Genomic DNA, 19144 nt, shown 5'->3' with positions numbered 1-19144 from the left:
GGGCCAAAGGTGATAGGAGGAAATACGGAATCTCTGACTGTGTTATAAGAACTGTGGAGTAGATCTATAAAGTGTGATCCATGATCGCCTCATTCACACATAAAAGGTATCGATTTTTTATAAGCAAGCATTCCTGAAAAAATCTCCAAGCCATGACTGTGTGAATGATGGCCCTTGGATTGTGAAGTGACCTCTAATCGTGACAAGATGCCCCTTGATGTTCCCAGACATCAGGTGATCAACATTTATTACTAATGGGTTTAAGGGGCTGTTTTGCTCTCAGTTGTATCGCTGATTAATAATGATTATGCTTCAATGTGCACGGCACTTTACAGAGTACGTTGGTTCGTAAATGACTCATCCCTTGGGAATATTCTTATACATTCTCAATATATCTCCAGAGCTTTGCAAAACCTCAGAAATATAGAATAAGTTACATCTGGTTATTCTTCATTAAATAGTGCATAAATAAACCACGTAAACTTTCCTGTCGAATATAAATAACAGCCCAATATATACAAACTTATCACACACACACAATAGCTATGTAACCAAAATTAAAGCATGTGGACGTACAGCCGTTTCAGTTTCCCCCCCTCTTTCTCTCTACAGATATTCCAGAATTGATTCATTACTCCCCGGCAAAAAGATCGTGAGCAAAGCCAGGGATCCAAGGCGTTGTCTCCGTAAGCAAACCTCCCAAGCTGAAGACGGACATCATAATAACAGTGTAGCAGCAGCCACTGCGTGGATTTGGATTTGCAACTGAATTGATAGACATTCAGGCCAATTGAATTCTGACTGCGCTGTCTGCTTGCTCCTCCCCCCATGCTGTCTTTAAAAGTATTTATTATTGTTATTATTATTTGAATTACACACAACACAATCAATAATAAATAAAGATTGCATGTTATCATTGATTGGCTTTGCTAAGCTGATACAAGTTTCCGCCTGAAACCCCAGTATCAGACAGGTATTGGTGTAATATGTATGCTGTTCCAAGTAACGCCGTCTTTTGCAGTTCTGTAGGTGTTATGTCAGAAAGCTGCAGTTATTACCATTACCATTACCATTACCATTACCATTACCATTACCATTACCATTACCATTATTATTATTATTATTATTATTATTATTATTATTACGGCAACCCATTAACATTAATGCATTTACTTGTACATTTGCCTCCTGCTTAATTTTTTTTTTAAAGAAGAAGTGTTCAGTTTTGTTGAAAGTGTCAAACTGTGCTCAGTCAGGAGACTGAAGAAGTGCGGTTCTCGGTGACGTTGTTGGGAAGGGTGTAGCCATTCAGCTTCAGCTGCAAACTTTCAGGAATGATGTTTTTTCTAGATCTAAACTTACTCTGGAGAAGAATGTTTGGATTTGTGGGGAGGATGTTTCCAGATCTCTCTTCCTGCTATATACACAGTGGGTTCTATCCAACCATTCCTGGACTCCCACCCAGCTCCCACTCTCCCCTCCCCTGTGCCTCGGGTTGCCAGCAGCCCTAGAGAAAAACATGTCCTGCCCCTTGAATAGAAGGTGAATATGATAAAATGGGCAACTGATACTTTTCATAGCATATAGGTAAATCGTCTCACCTGGTATATAATGTCCTATTAAGCCTATATTAAAAGGAGCAGGACAGTTCCTCCTCCAGTCAGTTGGCAAGCCTAAGTACCCACCCTGATTTTGTTTTTACAGAAGTCCCTTAACAACAGCATGGGGAGGCGGGAGTCTGCAGCAGGACGGGGAATTGGCAGAAACCACCCGTCCTGTTCCGCCAATGGAAATGCCATTCTGCTGGAGGAGCTGCCTTGCTGGACGTACCTCATGGGGTCTACCTTCCACATAAGTGAGCTTCCTGAAATAAGCTAGGGGGAGAAGCTGGGGGCGGGTAATTTCTTGATGAGGCGAGCGAAGTCTTTCACAGTCCGGTCGATCCATTCTTTGTATGTGAGGCACACTACATAGCCCCGGACCTTTTTTTCAAAGTCGTTGGCTTCCACCGCCTGCAACGTAAGGGTGTCTACTGTCCTGGTGACTGGGAACCTCAGAGCCACCATGATGGAAGTCAAATTGCTCAGCAGGCCTTTGACATGTAGATGGGTGATTTTCAACAGCTCCAGCAGTTCCTCTTGATTGGGGTTGAGCTCTAGCTGGTCATTCCTGATCAGCAACAGGAACTCAAAGAAGGTGCTGTAGGCCTCATAGTTCTGGCTCAGACGCTCACAGTCCTTCAAGTTGCACCATTCAAGGAAGGGGATGTCGGCTGGTGGCACCCCCTTATAATATATTCTTTGGGCATCAAAGTCAAGATCGCTAAATGGACTACCTTGGTGCCTCAGCTGGGAACAGAGAGAGAGAGAAAGAAACATCCACACATTAAAAGGTGTGAATATGCAGTGGGGAACACAAACAGACTCTACTAGATCCACCCCATCCAATCCGGGCTCTCCCAATCTCAAACTCTACATCTTTGTGACCTCAACTCATAGAATCTATGAATGTAAGAATCAAAGCGGAAGTCCATCGTTCTCTCCAGCAGGCCCAGACATGATGGAGATCGCCGGTATGGTCTTGTGGCTAGGAAAACTAGGATTCAAATTCCCAGTCAGCCATGCAGCTCACTGGATTACTTTGGAACAAGCACTTTCTCTCTGCCTAGTTTGCCTGCTTGTAAAGATAAAGTGGGAAACTGTGAAGGACAACTCCAAGGACAAAAGGCGGGATAAAATTGTGGCTGATATCAAGAAAGATTTCTCAATTGTTAATATCCAGGATGCAGTCATCTGCCAGATGTTTCTGTTGAGGGAGGAATCAGTCATGGCTCAGAGCCATTCAGAAGTATGAATCTTTACTGTATCAGTTTAAGCCTTTTCAGAGTCATGTATGCTAGTGGCCTTCACAACATCCCAAGGCAACCAACTGCGTGAAGAAATGTTTCGTTGCTGGCCTCACATTTAATGTCATATGCCAAACAGTTTCATTGGAGAAACCAAAGAGAGAGGATAGATTATCTCTCTGTGTGCTTCATTCAGTCCCCCCCCACCCCAATTGCACTGCTATCACCATACTGGGAAAAGCTCTACCTGTTGAATTTCTGCACAGGCCTCCTTCCCGGAAAACAAAGGCAGTAAATGTATTCCCCCTGCTGAGGTAGGATTTCAAATATTATGGGCAGCCCACAATGGAGGATTAGTATTTGGGCTGGGGAGGGGGGCACTGGGAAATGTACCTTTCTGCTGTCACCTCTCAGTAATTCCGGGGGTGGCACCCACCAGCCCTTCATCCATTTGGAATTTCTACCGGGGAGGGCTGGACGGGCAGAGAAACAGGCCTCTTGTTTCCCAGACTAATGAACCGTAATTCCACCTAAGTTAGTTTCTCCCTTAGGTGGATGCCGGCAGCTTGGCCGCCTGCCCGGGTATGGGCAGGAATGACCTCATTTACATCTGGCATCTCCTGCCTGGGCAGGTTGGGGGAAGTGGAGCCTGCAAATATTTGGGCACCCAGCCACAGTGGGCAGAATCGGAATATGGGCCTGGGAGCAATCACAAGAGAGCTGGAGCCCTCTGCCGTCGATCCCAACTATGGAGGGAGCAAGGGAGCGCTTTCTCCCTCTATCATGTTGCAGAAACTTTCCAGTCCCGGGACAAAGGCTCCATGTGCAGGATTAGTGTGTTGTTTCCTGGTGTTGATACAGATTTGCTCCAGTTCAGGAGAAATCTTGAGGTTGCCAACTCTGGGCTGGGAAATCCCTGGAGAGTTGGGATGGAGCCTGGGCAGGTGGGATTTGGGGTGAAAAGGGACCTCAATGGAGTGTAATACCATAGAGTTCACCCTCCCAAGCTGCTGAATCTTTTAATGTGGCCTACTTGTAGGGCTACCAACCTTAAGGTGGGTCATGGAGTTCTTCCAGAATTACAACAGATCTCCAAATTTCAGTTCACCTGGAAGAAGCAGCCGCTTCAGAGGGCAAACTCTGTGGCATCTAGAATTGCTAGCCATAGCTGGCACCCCCACAAAAGAAATCAGGGAATGCGAACAAGGGTTTTTGGCATTGTATAAACATGCAGCATCACTCCTGTGGGGAACCAGAAGTGACATCATCCCACTGTTGCAGGATTCACTCCAAACTCTATGGTTAAACCATTGAGTTTTGGGTGAATCCTACAGTATTGCCACAACATGATGACATCACTTCCGGTTTTGTGCAAGAAGTGACATCACAATTCAGCAGCAGGCCAATCCCCCGCCCCCATTTTCCCACCACCACCCTGTCGAGCAGCAGCAGAAAACAGGGATCTAATCCGGGAGGTCTCCGTCTATAGCAGAAGACCTGTCCTCCCTAATCCAGAGGAGTTAGCCATGTTAGTCTGTAGTTGTAAAATAGTAAAGAGTCCAGTAGCATCCTTAAGACTAACCAACTTTATTGTTGCATAAGCTTTCGAGAACCACAGCTCTCTTCGTCAGATGCATGCATGCATCTGGCAAAGAGGGCTGCGGTTCTCAAAAGCTTATGTGACAATAAAGTTGGTTAGTCTTAGAGGTGCTATTGGACTCTTTTCTATTTTGTCCTCCCTAATGATATTGCATCTCCACTGAGGTCCTTCCCCTCCCCTCCCCACCCGCAAATCTCCAGTAATTTTCCCAGCTGGGGTTGGCAACCTTAACTGCTTAGTTAACTGCTTGGAGTTTTGTATGCTGGAGGCATCTGGTTGCCAACACCTGCCCTTCCAGTTTGTAACCTGAGTCCTGTGAGGCATTGCCTGCTTTGGAGCTGGGGGGAGCTTTACACAAACATATAAAGCTGCCTTATAGTGAGCTAGCTGACTGGTTCACCTATCGTTATTGTTGTTGTTGTTGTCATTGTCGTCATTGTCATCACCATCTAACTCATTATATCCACAGCTGAATTTCTGATCTTTCCTCCCTGGCCAGCTCCTCATATCAACTTGGATCTAATAATGCGCAAGCAGAAATGTCAATGGGCCAAGCGCAGTTCCGCTGGCGTAAGGTGCTTTCCTTCCTATAGCTTATAGTGCCCAGATATTGCTTATGCAACATCTTGCACAAGCAGAAAACAGCTCAGGATATGCCGTGTTTAACTTGGCACAAGAGGCCCACCACGCAAGATTTTTTGCATGCTTCTGCTTGCGCTAGAACCCTAGCACTTGTAGCCATGTCCCAGTGAATCCTTCCTAGCCGTCCTTCCCAGGTCCATTCACAATGCCACATGGTAGAACAGGCATGAGGATCCACCAGTATCATCGCTGAGGAGACTCACGTGAGCTTCAGAGGAATGTTCTGAGTTTCTCAGAACATGGTTTGAAAAGCCACGGTTGGCAAAAGGCACAGCCCTGTCGATACCCTCTGATACTTACGTAGGTTTGCAAAAGGATCGTGCTGTTGAGTTGCATGTGGCGGACCAGGTGGAAGGTCTGGGCGATGGTAGCAGCGGCTTCAGAAAGATCAGGGTCAGTGGAGACCACGTGCAGGGAAGCTGCACAAATCACCAGGAGGCTTCTGGCTAAAAAGGCAGGAAAGAAGCATGTTGTTAAAGATTAAGATTCCCGCATCTTGCTGCCTGGGGTGTTGCAACCATTTTGGCACCAGGTCTTCCTTGTTCATGGTCTACTCTTCTTAAGCTCAAAAATGGGGACTGGACTGGTTTGAGATTTAGGGGAAACCACAGGCAATGGACTGCGTGTTCCTTAACTCTTGCCTCAGGCTTAGTTTTAGAATGATGACATCCAGGGAGGAGCATCTTTCAGCGCTCTTTCCTTTGTTCAACTTATGCGTTTATATTTTCTTTTCTTTTGAACTTCTTCTTGCCTCAGTAGCCTGATTCATTACTTCAATGCCCAGCAGGCATCCAGGCATGAGACCACCCACTTGCACACGACAATGAGCAAATCTGTATTTATTTATACCCAGGGCTTTTTTTCTGGGAAAAGAGGTGGTGGAACTCAGGACCACACAATGACGTCACTTTGAGTCTGCTGAAACTAGGGAGGAGTTTTTAAAAGTTTAAATTGCCCTCAGCGAAAATGGTCACATGGCCGGTGGCCCCGCCCCCTGATCGCCAGACAGAGGGGAGTTTAGATTGCCCTTTGCGCCGCTTGGCGCATAAGACACTCTCAACTCCCCTCTGACTGGAGATCAGGGGGCGGGGCCACCGGCCATGTGAACATTTTCAAGAGCTGCCGGAACTCCGTTCCACCGCGTTCCAGCTGAAAAAAAGCCCTGTTTATACCGTGGCCGTTTCCACACGGCTTACCTTATTCTGCAAAATAGCGAAATCTCACGTGAAATCTCACAAGAAGACGCTGTTGATGTGCGAGAAGATGCGATAGCGTCTTCTCACAAGATATCATGCGAGATTTCGCTGCTTTGCAGAATAAGGTAAGCTGTGTGGAAACGGCCCACGTGTAAAGAAAGAACAATACATCCTAATAACGTTTCCCTAGAAGTAAGCATCTGCTTAAGATGTCACTGTTACTTTCCTCTGAGCATAGAGAAACATTTTTTAAATGTTTAAGGACAACTGGGAGACCATCACCTGGTCACTAGCATTGGATGGACCCGTCGTAGAGAGTGAGACAGCTGGCTTTGCCAAATTTACTGATCAGAATGAACTGTTGGTATTATTTATGAACGGAGAACTGAATGGGCAGCCCGGCCTGCTCCCCAGTGCCCAGCACTCCAAAGCCTGGCACCGGTAGGCTGGGTTTCTTTTCCCTCGGTGGCAGAATGAGGCAGTGGGTTTTTGGAGTACCAGCTAATTGTCTATGGTTTCGTTTCTAATTCTTTGTTTTACTCCCAGTGGGAAAGAAGATGTCACTTGGAGTTTCTTCTTCAAAATGTCTTGGGTCATCTCTGGCAGTCCGATCCCCAACAAAGTTATACCCTTCTAATTCCACTGAAGTCTGAGGGCTTAGAAGAGTGTAACTCTGTTTAGGATTGCACTGTAAATAGCAACAGATATATCCCATGTGTTACAGACGGAGCACATGCATCTGTCAACATTATGAGTTCATAAAGTTCCCAAAAGTCTTCCGCCCAGAGAAAAATCTAACCACCCATATTCATTTTTCAAATTTCTGACAAAGAATTCTACTTACCCAGGGAGAAAGTCATGGCTACTTCAGTTTGATGGAAGCTTTCGATTTCAGTAGAGATGCTAGTTTGTTTCTCTTTGTCACCCCCAAATGGATGACAAAGGTATCTCACCTTCCAGCAAATTTCTGTTACTGCCCCCAAGTGGAGGAGGAGGGTATCTCTCTACCAAATAGCGAATCCCTCCTCTTGCTTCCAAACAGAGGATGCTCAGCTCGCCTTCCCTAACTTCTCTCTCTGTGCAAGACCTTCTCTCTCTGTGGGCAGCTGCTCTGGCTGGTACTCCAGCCCCAGTGAGATGTTCCTTTATATTCAGTAAAGGTGCTCTCCCCATCTTCTGTAATTCCCCAGCTCTCCTCCCCTCCCATTGGTGGCAAACACCTCCTCCAGAAAGGGGGAAATAAAGCACCAACCTTGTTTCCTGGAGTCTGTTCCCAAGAAGACACTAGCTGGGGGGGAGGGGGGAGCAAAGCAGGGATGTGAGGGAGGGCAAAAGGGGGTGGGGTCGATTGTGAAATCTGTTCTATTTCCTGCACAGGGAGAAAAGAAAAGAAAAGAAAAGAAGAAGAAAAGAAAAGAGGGCAAAGCAGAATAGCTGCAAAGAACCACCAGAGTATTTCATTTCCAAAATATTCAAGATTGTCAACACACCAGTATTTCTAATGGGCCAGCCAGCAAAACTGCATCCTGTCAGGTAACCGGTATGAGAGGCTGAAAAGCTAGCATACCCGTCTGCTGGACTTCACTGGATTCTGACAGGTGGTGCACAAAACCCATCAGAGCTTGCCTTGGCTCTACCCCTCTGCTGCTGCCTTATAGTTGCCAGCCCCACCAGGTAGGGCCTGGAGGTCTCCAGGAATTACAACAGATCTCCAGGCAACATAGATCATTTTCCCTGGAGGAAATGGCTGCTTTGGAGGGTAGACTCTGGGACATTAGACCTGGCTAAGTGCTCTCCTCTCCCCATAACTGCTGTCCTCAGGCTCTACTCCCAAATCTCCAGGCATTTCCCAACCCAGAGTTGGCAATCCTACTTTATCTCCACCTCCTTGGGGTCCACTCCTGGGGTCTGCCTGCGAGAAGTCAGTTGTTTTGGAATTTTTAAAAAAGCCTCTCTTTCATGTCTGAAGAAGGGAGCTCTGACTCTTGAAAGCTGATACCCTGAAAATCTTGGTGGTCTCTGCGGTGCCACTGGACTCAGATCCTACTGTTCTATTGCAAACTGACACAGCCACCCACCTAAAACTATGCCTTCCAAAATATCTCTCTCTCTCTCTCTCTCTCTCTCTCTCTCTTTCTCTTGCTGTTTGGATATGGAATAACAAGCGCACAAGGAGCTTACTAGACATCACAAACACATTTCGCAGCAGAGAGAGATTCCTTAAAAAATGGTATTCAAACATTCCTGACTCCTTAAAATTAAGATGACTACTGAGAAGCTTTTGCAAAAGCTGCATTGTGGACATGGCAACCTTTTCATTAACTGTTGTTTTTAATTCTTAAACTTTGTAATAGTTTAAGCTGAATAAACTATTTCGCACCAGCCTCCAATCCAAGATAAAAAAGAAGAAGGGAGAATTCCTGAGCCGCACAGAAGTGGTGAGGATGGACACAAAATGTGTCACTGGAGGGACGCTGAGGTCAGGCCCTGTCTACCCTCCTACCTAGAGTTAGGAGGCATATTTCCCTTTCTTTTTGCATTGGTATGCAGCGTGTGCCCCTCTCTCAAGATCTTGGATCTTTGTTTGCAGGCAAAGGAGCTCCGACTAAATCTCTCCTGTTGCCTGGCTTTGCAAGGGCGGGTTGCAGATTTTGCCATATCCACTGGGCAAAAATTTCATACGTAAAGCCTCCCTCATGGGTAGGGTTGCCAGCTCCAGGTTGGGAAATTCCTGGAGATCTTGGAGATGGAGCTTGGGGAGGGTGGAGTTTGGGGAGGCAAGAAATCTCAATAGGATATAATGCCATAGAGTCCATGTTCAAAAGTTGTCATTATCTCCAGGGCAACTGATCTCTGTCACCTGGAGATCAGTTGTAATTCCAGGAGATCTTCAGTCACCACTTAGAGACCGGAAGAGAAACTGCACCGTTTCTGCCTGAAACACACGGCACAGCAGATTTGCCAAGGGAAAAAAAATCTAACGATGGCAGCTTGGCCTCCCGTTCCTTATTCAGGCCACTCCACAACCCACCCTCCCTCCATGCAGCAACAGGCTCTAGATTCCAATGTGGCATTTTATTGGGACAGGTGGTGCCAACTGCCAGGCAGTCCCTCCACCCAGGAAGGGTTGGGATGCCTCCCTGAGTGTGTATGAGTACCACATGGGGTATGCCGAGGGAGGGGAGAAAGGGAATATAAAATGTTTACTGCCATGAGTAAAACTTTCGAGAGAAAGAATGTGGCAAGGAGCAGGAACCGAGATAGGCACGGACAAATAAAATTAACACGCCAGGCCGTGCCACCTGCCTGTTACAGGCCTCTCGGCACGTCCTGGCATCCAGTTACAACACAGAAAGAAATTGAAGAAGAAGCAGAGAGAGGAGGGGAGGGTGACAAGCTGGGCAGATAGCCAGGCCTCCTTGGTCCTCTTCCAGATGGGAGAGAGGCGAGTGTGTTGCCAATAGCAACCTTCCTGGCCTGCTTCCTCAGGAGAGCACCGTCCGAAGTCAAACAGGTCTGTGGAAGAAGACATTGTAGCTGGTGTCACTCGTCAAATCACAGGGCCTTGGAGGGGAGAAAAGCCATCCCTGAAAAAAGTTCCTCTTCCGTTACTGGTACAAGAGCTCCATAGGGTTGCCAGCTCCAAGTTGGGAAATTCCTGGAGATCTGGGGGGAGAAACCTGGAGAAAGTGCAGTTTGAGGAGGGAAAGGACCTTGGCATGGCAAAATTCCATACAGTCCACCCCCAAAAGTAGCCATTTTCTCCAGGTGAACTGATCTCAGTGGCCTGGAGACCAGTTGTAATTCCAGGAGATCTCCAGCCACTACCTGGAGGCTGGCAACTCTAGCTCCTCACCATGATGGCATATGGCAGCCATCTCGCAAAAAGTCCTACTCTGGAAATCTAGTTGGTCTTTAAAGTGCTACTGGATCTGAATCTTGCTCTTCTACTACAGACCAACACAGCTGCCCATCTGAAACTATCCTTTTAGCCGCCTCTCATAGACATAGATCTGTAAACACACCTAATTCCTCACCAGCCGCCCCACTGCCCTGCCCCAAATATATATACATGGTGGGAGCGGATGTGCTCCAATGCCTGTCTCCTCTGGTAAGCTACCTGGCAGGGTTGTTGTGAGAGTAAAATTGGGGCTTGTAGGCATGATTCCCTGAGTGAATATGCCATACATATGAATGAAGTATCATATTGCTGTTACATGTCTGGTTTGATATGAAATTTTGTACACATTCAGACTTCAACAGCTGTTCTGGATTTAAACTCACTCACACATCCCCCCCCCGCCCCCCATCACAATTTTAAAATGTTTTTACATTGGGTTTTGAAAATTCAGGTTTTTTCACTGAAACTTGACTTTTGTCCAACACCAACCACATTGCACATCAGCTTGCCATTTTCCTAAAACTCCCATATCCAGCGGCATCAACAATCCTAAAAGAGCAGAATATCAATCCCGCCCCCCTTTCCCCCAGGAAGAGTCAAATGGTGAGAACTGATGCAACGCTTTCTTTTCTACAAAGCTATCTCCGCTGTTATCTGTTATGGGGCTATTTGCTTCCCATGCAGCTTGTGGGACCCTGGAAATACCACCCTGACCGTACATTTTAGTACCTATGAGCCCTCTCGATCCAGTTTCAGTTCTTCCTCTGCTTGAGAACGTCAGTTATTACTGCCCCGGACGTGACACACTTTCATTTTCTTGGTGACTAACTTCTCTTTCAGTTTGGACATTAAGGAAATGAAGCCCAGCGCCAAGTGATGTCAGCTCTTGGATCTCTTTCTGCACCACCGCGGCTTCATTTGCATGTCTGGGCATCCTCTCTGTTCCATGGGTGGCCTTGATGCCAGAAAGCGGTGGCAGTCCTGAGTCAGGATGGAGGAGTCGGACCATCCCCAAGTGAATTCAGGCCTCGCTGGCAAGACGAGAAGCAAAGAGGAACACTGACTCACGGCAAGGCAAGGTGCCATCCTTTGGGGCAACAGGTTTGGGCCAGGGCCTTTCACCTCCATCTCTCCACATTTTAAAAAGACAAGCACCAACACGTGTCAGAATGCTCTAGGATGGTTAAGCTCAGGAAGGAGGAGTCAGCACTGAAAAAAGGCTAGTTAGCATTTCACATACTGTGACAGCGACCCCAATGACTGACTGGAATTTGCAATAGTGAACGTGCAACTTGTGGGGAGGGGAGATCCGTACTTCCCCCCCCCCCAACACTCAGGGACATTTCACAGATATGCATCATGCTTCATTTGAACTATGGCTTATTTATTTCATGCATTTCTTTCTTTCTTTCTTTCTTTCTTTCTTTCTTTCTTTCTTTCTTTCTTTCTTTCTTTCTTTCTTTCTTTCTTTCTTTCTTTCTTTCTTTCTTTCTTTCTTTCTTTCTTTCTTTCAAGATGTCCAAGGCAGTTTGCAGCTTGGTCAAAGCAATTTGGATGTGGTGTTACAGAAACGAGTTTGTAAGGAGAATAAAGGGGAAATGCAAATTCTGTTAACTTTTCACGCAGCAGAAAGTTTTCCTGGGCAAGCTTCAGTTAATTGACTGTACTAACTCACACTGTGTAACCTTTCTTGAGTCCCAGTGAGGAAGGCAGACTGTAGCACAGTGGTTAAGTGGTTCAGCTGTGAATCAGCATGCTACTGGTTCAAATCCTACTACCGCCCTGAGCTCAGAAGGTGGCCTTGGGTAACTCACTCCTCTCAGCCCCAGCTCCCTGTCTGTATTATGAGGATAACACTTGTTCACCCCTCTGGGTAAGGCACTAATCTGTCTAGAAGAGCATTATATATGCACAGTTATTATTATTATTGTCAATAAATAAATAAAAATATAATAGATTAACCATGCAATCCTGGTATCTGAAGAAGGTAGCTCTGACTCTCGAAAGCTTATATTCTGAAAATCTTGTTGGTCCGTATGGTGCCACTGGACTCGACTTCAGACCAACACAGCTACCCACCTGAAAAAGTGCAATCCTAAAAATACTTTCCTGGGACGAAGCCCCACAGAAGAGATCTGAGTAGGATCTGGAACAGACTTGCTTAGGACGGCACTGCAATAGAGCAATATTAAGCAGGTCTACTCAAAATCCTATTCAGATTGAGTCAATGGGGTTTACTTGCAGGAAAGTGCTCTTAGGACAGTTCAGTCATTATCTCCGTTGTCTTCTTAGGACTTCAGCAGCCCGGGTGTCCCTTGTGCCTTCTTCCGCACAGGGCAGACTCGCCCCATCCAAGGTATAGGAGGGGCTGCCACTCTCAATTTTCTCAGGTAGCTCTCTCAGGCACTTAACAGCATACGTTTTTTTTTAATCCTGCTTTTAAGCTAAAAATGGTCTCCCAAAGAATCTCCACAACGTCAAAAAAAAAAAATCTAACACAAAAATGCCAAAAATAGAAACCTGAACCCAATTATATTTCAACCCCCAATTTTCCTTAGGGAAGGGGCTTTCAGCTGGAGCCAGACACAGAGATAACAGAAGGGTTCTTGAATGGCTTATGGAGTTTCAGAAGCAAAAGGGACGGGTGCCAGCCCCAAAGGACTTGCAATCCAAGACTTTTGCCATTGGCAGACAAAAAAAGGGGGAGCTAGGATGATAGAGGCAAGCGTAACGGGGTACGAGTGTTGTGAGCAAGCAGCAGAGGTCAGATACTGAGCTGTGCAGCTCAGAAAAGCATTTCACTCAGACAGCATGTAGGAAATTTTGCAAAAAGTCCCCGGTTTTTGGCCTGATCAAAAGAATGTTGACAGATGTCAGCAGAGCAACAGTAACTACGTCAAGGAGGAAAGAAAGGTATGCAAAGAGAGAGAGAGAGAGAGAGAGAGAGAGAGAGAGAGAGAGAGAGAGAGAGAGAGAGAGAGAGAGAGAGAAACAAATAAACCATCAAACAGTTTCTTTTGCTGCTTTCCTGGAACAGTTTTCCATCCAAAATTGGTTTCCTTCTTTCTCGCTCATGGGGAAGGCAGAGATGACTATTTGACAGAGATGGAGAGCATCCAACGATGACGGCAGTCAAAGCAGCGCGAGGGATGGCGCAGTGGGTCAGGGTGGTTTGCGGTACTTCTGGTGGAGATCACGCTGATAGCTGGTAATATGGCATGTTTGGACAGGAAATGCTGTGGAGACAATGGCCAAGTTCTCACGGAGGCAGGCGAGTCCTCTGTCAGGGCAGTTCCCCTTTCAACGGCATGTGACTAAACGTTCATTCATATTTTTAAAATGCCTTGCACACGCGCACAGTAAAACTAGATGTAAAGGAGAAGCCTCACTGCAGATCCTTTGCCTTGACAGTTAGTGTTATATGTGAAAGCAATTGTTGTTGTTGTTGTTGTTGTTACTACTGGTATTACTACAAGGGCAGTTGTAGAAGGGAAATATTATTATTGGCAGAGGAACACTCTGTTTTCTAAGTCCCCTGGTTGGCCACTGCAGTGGAGATGAGGTCAATATTGTTAATGATAGGGTAGATTCATTCATTCATTCATTCATTCATTCAATTTCTAGCCCACCTTCCCTGCGAGCAGGCTCAGGGCGGGTTACAATAATACATAAGATACAAAAGAGAAAACATTTTTAGCACAGTAAAATTGGAAATCTCGATAATGTAAGTTTCAGTGCCCATGATGGAGGCTCCTTCATTCTTCCCTACCCCACCATACATAGGGGAGAAGGGAGGTGCGAGTTTATAAAATTCTACTATAATGTCACGTGGGGGGGGGCAGATGGCTATGTAGCGCCCCCCCACACACACACACACTGACAGAAGACTGGTAGGGAGGCTTACTTGATGGACCTAGGACTGGCCTCAACCATATGCCTGGAAGAACATCTCTGTCTTAAAGACCCACCAAAAAGATACAAGATCTTGGCGGGCCAGAGTACCCCCAACAGAGAGCTCCACCAGGTTGGGGCCAGGACCAAGAAAGGTCTGGCCCTGGTTGAGGCCAGCCGAGCCTCCCTGGGGCCAAGGACCACCAGTAGGTGTTTACCTGCTGATCTCAGCAGCACTTTCCAGGGTACCTATGGGGGGGTACCTCAGGTATGCTTGTCCCAGTTCATTTAGGACTTTATAGGTTAATAGCATTCTATCCTCATAACCATCTATTCTCACAACAACCCTGTGAGGTAGGTTAGGCTAAGAGAGAGCTACTGGCCCAAGGTCGCCCAGTGAGCTTCCCTGGCAGCACAGGGATTAGAACCTTGGTCTCCCAGATCCGAGCCTGGCACTCTAACCACTGCACCACAGCAATTCTTTCTCCTGCTGGAGATGATGGCAGAGGTGTGGTGGCAACTGTGATGGTCAACAGAATAGCAATGGTTGTTTGGGGATAACAATTACAAGGTCGGTGTAGAAGAGCAAAATTTGGGCCCAGTCACCCCTTGAAGACCAACCACATTTCCACGGCAGGAGCTTTCAAGAGTCAGAGCTTTCTTCATCAGTGTCGTGAGCATGACCGATTGGGTCCTGAATCTCTCAGGTGCATTTGTGGACCACCCAGGGCTTTTTTTCTGGGAAAAGAGGTGGTGGAACTCAGTGGGTTGCCCTCGGAGAAAATGTTCACAAGGCTGGTGGCCCCGCCCCCTGATCTCCAGACAGAGGGGACTTTAGATCTAAACTACCCTCTGTCTGGAGATCAAAGGGTGGGGCCACCAGCCATGTGACCATTTTCAAGAGGTTCCAGAACTCCGTTCCCCCGCGTTCCAGCTGAAAAAAAGCCCTGGGGCCACCATATCCCACATCAATACCACCATGACAAACAGCAGAGCCCTTTCATTCCTCCCAGTTTTATCCCGGCTCTTCCTCTGAGAAACTCAGAGAGAGTTATCTCATTTTCTCATCACAGCCTCAACGCTGTGAGGCAAATTAGGGTGAGAGCGAAAGGAATTAAGCCCAAGGGTCATTCTCCCAGTTTCATGACCCACTCAAACCACTACACGTTTCTCTCCCTAGGAACCACACACTTTCTGAATAAATCTGTATTGTTTTAAAAGCAGGAAATAATGTAATGGTTTCAGTGATAAACAAACCACTCAAGCGTCCTTGTTCCTTCAACAGAACTTGGTGTTTGCTAAAAATAGATTTTTCCTTCTTCCAGAATGAATCATTTCATACATATCCCTGTATGAGGAAACATAAATACAATTTACTTGAATGGCAAGTTACATTTAGGGGGATGCTCCTCTGGCTCCAGTTACAATCAGTTGTGAATTTCCTGCATTGTGCAGAGGGTTGGACTAGATGACCGTGGAGGTCCCTTCCAACTCTACGATTCTTTGATTCTGGTCATTTCTGATTTAGGGTTGCCAGCTCTGGTTTGGGAAATTCCTGGAGATTTGGGGGTGGAGCTTGGAGAGGGGGGGTTGGGGAGAGGCCTCAGCAGGGTATAATGATGTAGAATCCTTCCTCCAAAGCAGCCATTGTCTCCAGGGGAAATTATCTCTTTGGTCTGGAGATCAGTTGTAATTCTGAGAGATCTCTAGGCCCCACCTGGAGATTGGCAACCCAATTCTGACTTCTGGCATCATGTTGCCCAACTGCAAGTGGCAAGTGGGATTCTCCCAGAATTACAGCTGATGTCCAAAGTACAGAGATCAGTTTTCTCCATTGCAGAGCCTGAGAACTGCCTTTTAATTATTCACTGGGCAGCTTCAGACATGGCATTTCTGGCACCAATCTGGCATGGCCCTTAGATGCCAGCCCTCTGTTTTGCCAGTGTCAGGGCTTGAACTGGCCCACCTTACAGGGCTGGTGTATAGAGGCATGAATGGGAATTGCTGCAAGTGCTAAGGCAATGGGATAGCTTGAAGGTGGAACAATAATCCAGTTTCAGAGTTATATGTAGCCCTTTTATTTACCCTATGGCATTGCTTATGGAATGTCCTTGATATTGACTGTGGTAATCTCATACTTTGTAATCTACCCGAGCGAATGAATTTTGAATGAATTTATTTGCGGTCAGAGACCATTACAATGGCAGTACATCCTTAGCAATCAATAGAATAGTTAAATCCAGCGTAAAAATGTAAAGGACATAGAAAAATACATTTAGCATTTAAAATCTTATGTAATCTACCTTGATTCTCAGTGAGAAAGGCAGATACAAATTACATAAATAAATACATAAATAAGTATACAAAGGTGCTTCGTGTTCATTATCTTATGTTTACAGCAATGCTGCAAGGTAGGCCAGCCAGAATTGTCCTCTCAAATTGGGGAGCTGAGAGCCCACTTGGTGAGTCTGTCTTAGATGAGATCCAAATCAGAGCTTTCTAGAGCTGTTTGTGTCTAGTTCTCAGAGTTCAACTTTTTTTTTGTAAATATTGTTTCTATGTCTATCAGAGCAGAGAAGATTCCATGTTGTAGCATAGTGGTAAAGTGGTTGGGCTGTGAATCAGCACTCTGCTGGTTTGACTCCCACTACTGCCATTAGTTCAGCAGATGGCCTTGGGTAAACCATTCCTCTCAGCCCAACTTTCCAGCTATATTGTGGGGAAAATAACAACACTGACTTTATTTACTGCTCTGAGTGTGGCACTAAGCTGTCCAGAAGGGCAGTATATAAGCACAGTTTTTGTTACTGTTATGGTCATAGAATCATAGGGTTGGAAGGGATCTCCAAGGTCATCTAGTCCAACCACCTGCAAAATGCAGTCAATTCACAACTACCTCCCCCCACACATACACCCAGTGACCCCTGTTCTTTGCCCAGAAGATACCACCCAAAAAGAGACCAACCAGGGAGAGTACAAACCAGAGCGAACAAGGACTCCCTCAACAGCCCAATAATCGTAACAATCCACAGTAAACTGTAATATGTGATGAATCAGAAAAGTGCAAAGTGCTGCCAATAATCAAAAAGCAGTACAATAATAATAGCAGTTAACGTACGAATACACACAATAAGATACAATTCATAAGCCAATGCATCAGACACACAATAAATATCAAGGTCATGCAATATCCGTTTCCACAGAGCCACAATACAAACAGTATAACATTAAGAGTCCCAGACGTTACTCATAGGCAAAGGTGCTGCAAACTGCCCAACAATGAATGTAAAGTAAAGGCGTATCGCCTAACTCAAAAAAGTATGCAAGGAACTCAGTCCTCAAATGTTTTCAGCTGATGAAGATGAATCAAAGGTCGAGCTCGTACTTCGTTTCCTAGGGCCGTGAATGGTGCTTCCATGACCTTCCTTCTAATTTTGGACTGAAGTTCCTGAATACAGATTCGTACTGCTCTAGAGGTACTCCCTATATAGAACTTATTGCAGGGACATTTGATGACATAAATGACTCCTTGGGTGTTGCAGGTCGAAAAGTGTCTTAAAACTATATCCTTCTCCTGATCTGGCACATTAAATGAATTGCCCGAAATAGTTAAACTACACACACTGCAATGTCCGCAGGTGTAAAGCTCTTAGGTTTTTTGTACCCTAACCAAAAAACAAAAAAAATAAAAACACAAGAAAATACAAAAAAAACTAATAACTAGAAAAAGCTAAAAAAAACCTAGAGATATATTAGTCCATGCAGACATTAAAGATCACAGCATCAAGGAAAATAGCCCAAAGGGGCATTACACCTGCGGACATTGCAGTGTGTGTAGTTTAACTATTCCGGGCAATTTATTTAAGTACAGAGATCAGTATTCCATTTCTACTTTGTATAGATCATATAGCCCCTGAAAAAGCTGAGTAAGCGAAACAAAAAGTGCTAGCGTTTTGTTGGGCTCGGTTCTGTGGACCAGACGTCACTGCTCAAACGACATCCTTTAGAGGCTCTGCCTAGGAAACGAAGTACGAGCTCGACCTTTGATTCTTCTTCATCGACTGAAAACATTTGAGGACTGAGTTCCTTGCATACTTTTTTGAGTTAGGCGATACGCCTTTACTTTACATTCATTGTCGGGGCAGTTTGCAGCACCTTTGCCTATGAGTAACGTCTGGGACTCTTAATGTTATACTGTTTGTAATGTGGCTCTGTGGAAATGGATATTGCATGACCTTGATATTTATTGTGTGTCTGATGCATTGGCATATGAATTGTATCTTATTGTGTGTATTCATACATTAACTGCTATTATTATTGTACTACGTTTTGATTATTGGCAGCACTTTGCACTTTTCTGATTCATCACATATTACAGTTTACTGTGGAGTGTTACGGTTATTGGGATGTTGAGGGAGTCCTTATTTGCTCTATGCCCAGAAGATGGCAAAACACCATCAGGATCTCTAGCCAAACTGGCCTGGGGGAAATTGCTACCTGAACCAAGGTGGCAATCAGCAGTACCCTGGACATGTAAAAAGGAGCCAGGAAAACTAAGCACTGGTGTACCCCTTCCTGCCCTCCCTCTCATGATCTGCCTAGGGTCACAGAACCAGCATCGCTGTCAGATGGCCATCTAGCCTCTGCTTTAAAACCTCCACAGAGGAAAGCCCACCCCCTCTCGAGGAAGCCTTTTCTACTGAAGAAGTTTTCGGGAAGTTCTTCCTAATGTTTAGTCCTTTGGCCTTCTTGAGAAAAAATATTTTTATTATCGCATTCCACTAGGGCTTCATTACTCAGCAAACTCTTGCCACAGCCACAAGTTTGTACTTTTTGTGGCTCAGTGCTGCCCCCTGGTGACCACACTGCCACATAAAGTTCTTACTGCCTTCAACCTGTGAACCAACTTTTCTGCACATTTGGGTCTGTGTGTGTCAAAGGTGGCTAGTCCAAAGCATTCAGCCCACAGACACTGTGTGCATTTTCTCCCGTGTGTACCACATTACATCAACTCAAAGCTGGCCTGCCCTGAAAAGTGCAACTTGGTACTGTTTCCAGAAAGTCTCCTT

At 45.7% G+C, this 19144-nt stretch overlaps 1 protein-coding gene across 1 annotated transcript; it reads right to left on the bottom strand.

The window, feature by feature from the left end:
• Positions 1-1874: 1874 nt before the first annotated feature.
• On the bottom strand, positions 1875-7143 carry LOC129339551 (cardiotrophin-2-like). Its single transcript, XM_054994132.1, has 3 exons — positions 7128-7143; positions 5388-5533; positions 1875-2348 (listed from the first exon to the last, which is right to left on the bottom strand). Exons 1-3 carry the CDS (start codon positions 7141-7143, stop codon positions 1875-1877), a joined length of 636 nt encoding a protein of 211 aa, XP_054850107.1.
• Between the last annotated feature and the right edge of the window lie 12001 nt (positions 7144-19144).

Source organism: Eublepharis macularius, chromosome 12 (assembly GCF_028583425.1).
Source record: "Eublepharis macularius isolate TG4126 chromosome 12, MPM_Emac_v1.0, whole genome shotgun sequence".
In the NCBI taxonomy this organism is placed as follows: Eukaryota; Metazoa; Chordata; class Lepidosauria; order Squamata; family Eublepharidae; genus Eublepharis; species Eublepharis macularius.
Note: the sequence above shows the minus strand (reverse complement) of the source record. Positions and strands in the feature narration are given on the sequence as shown.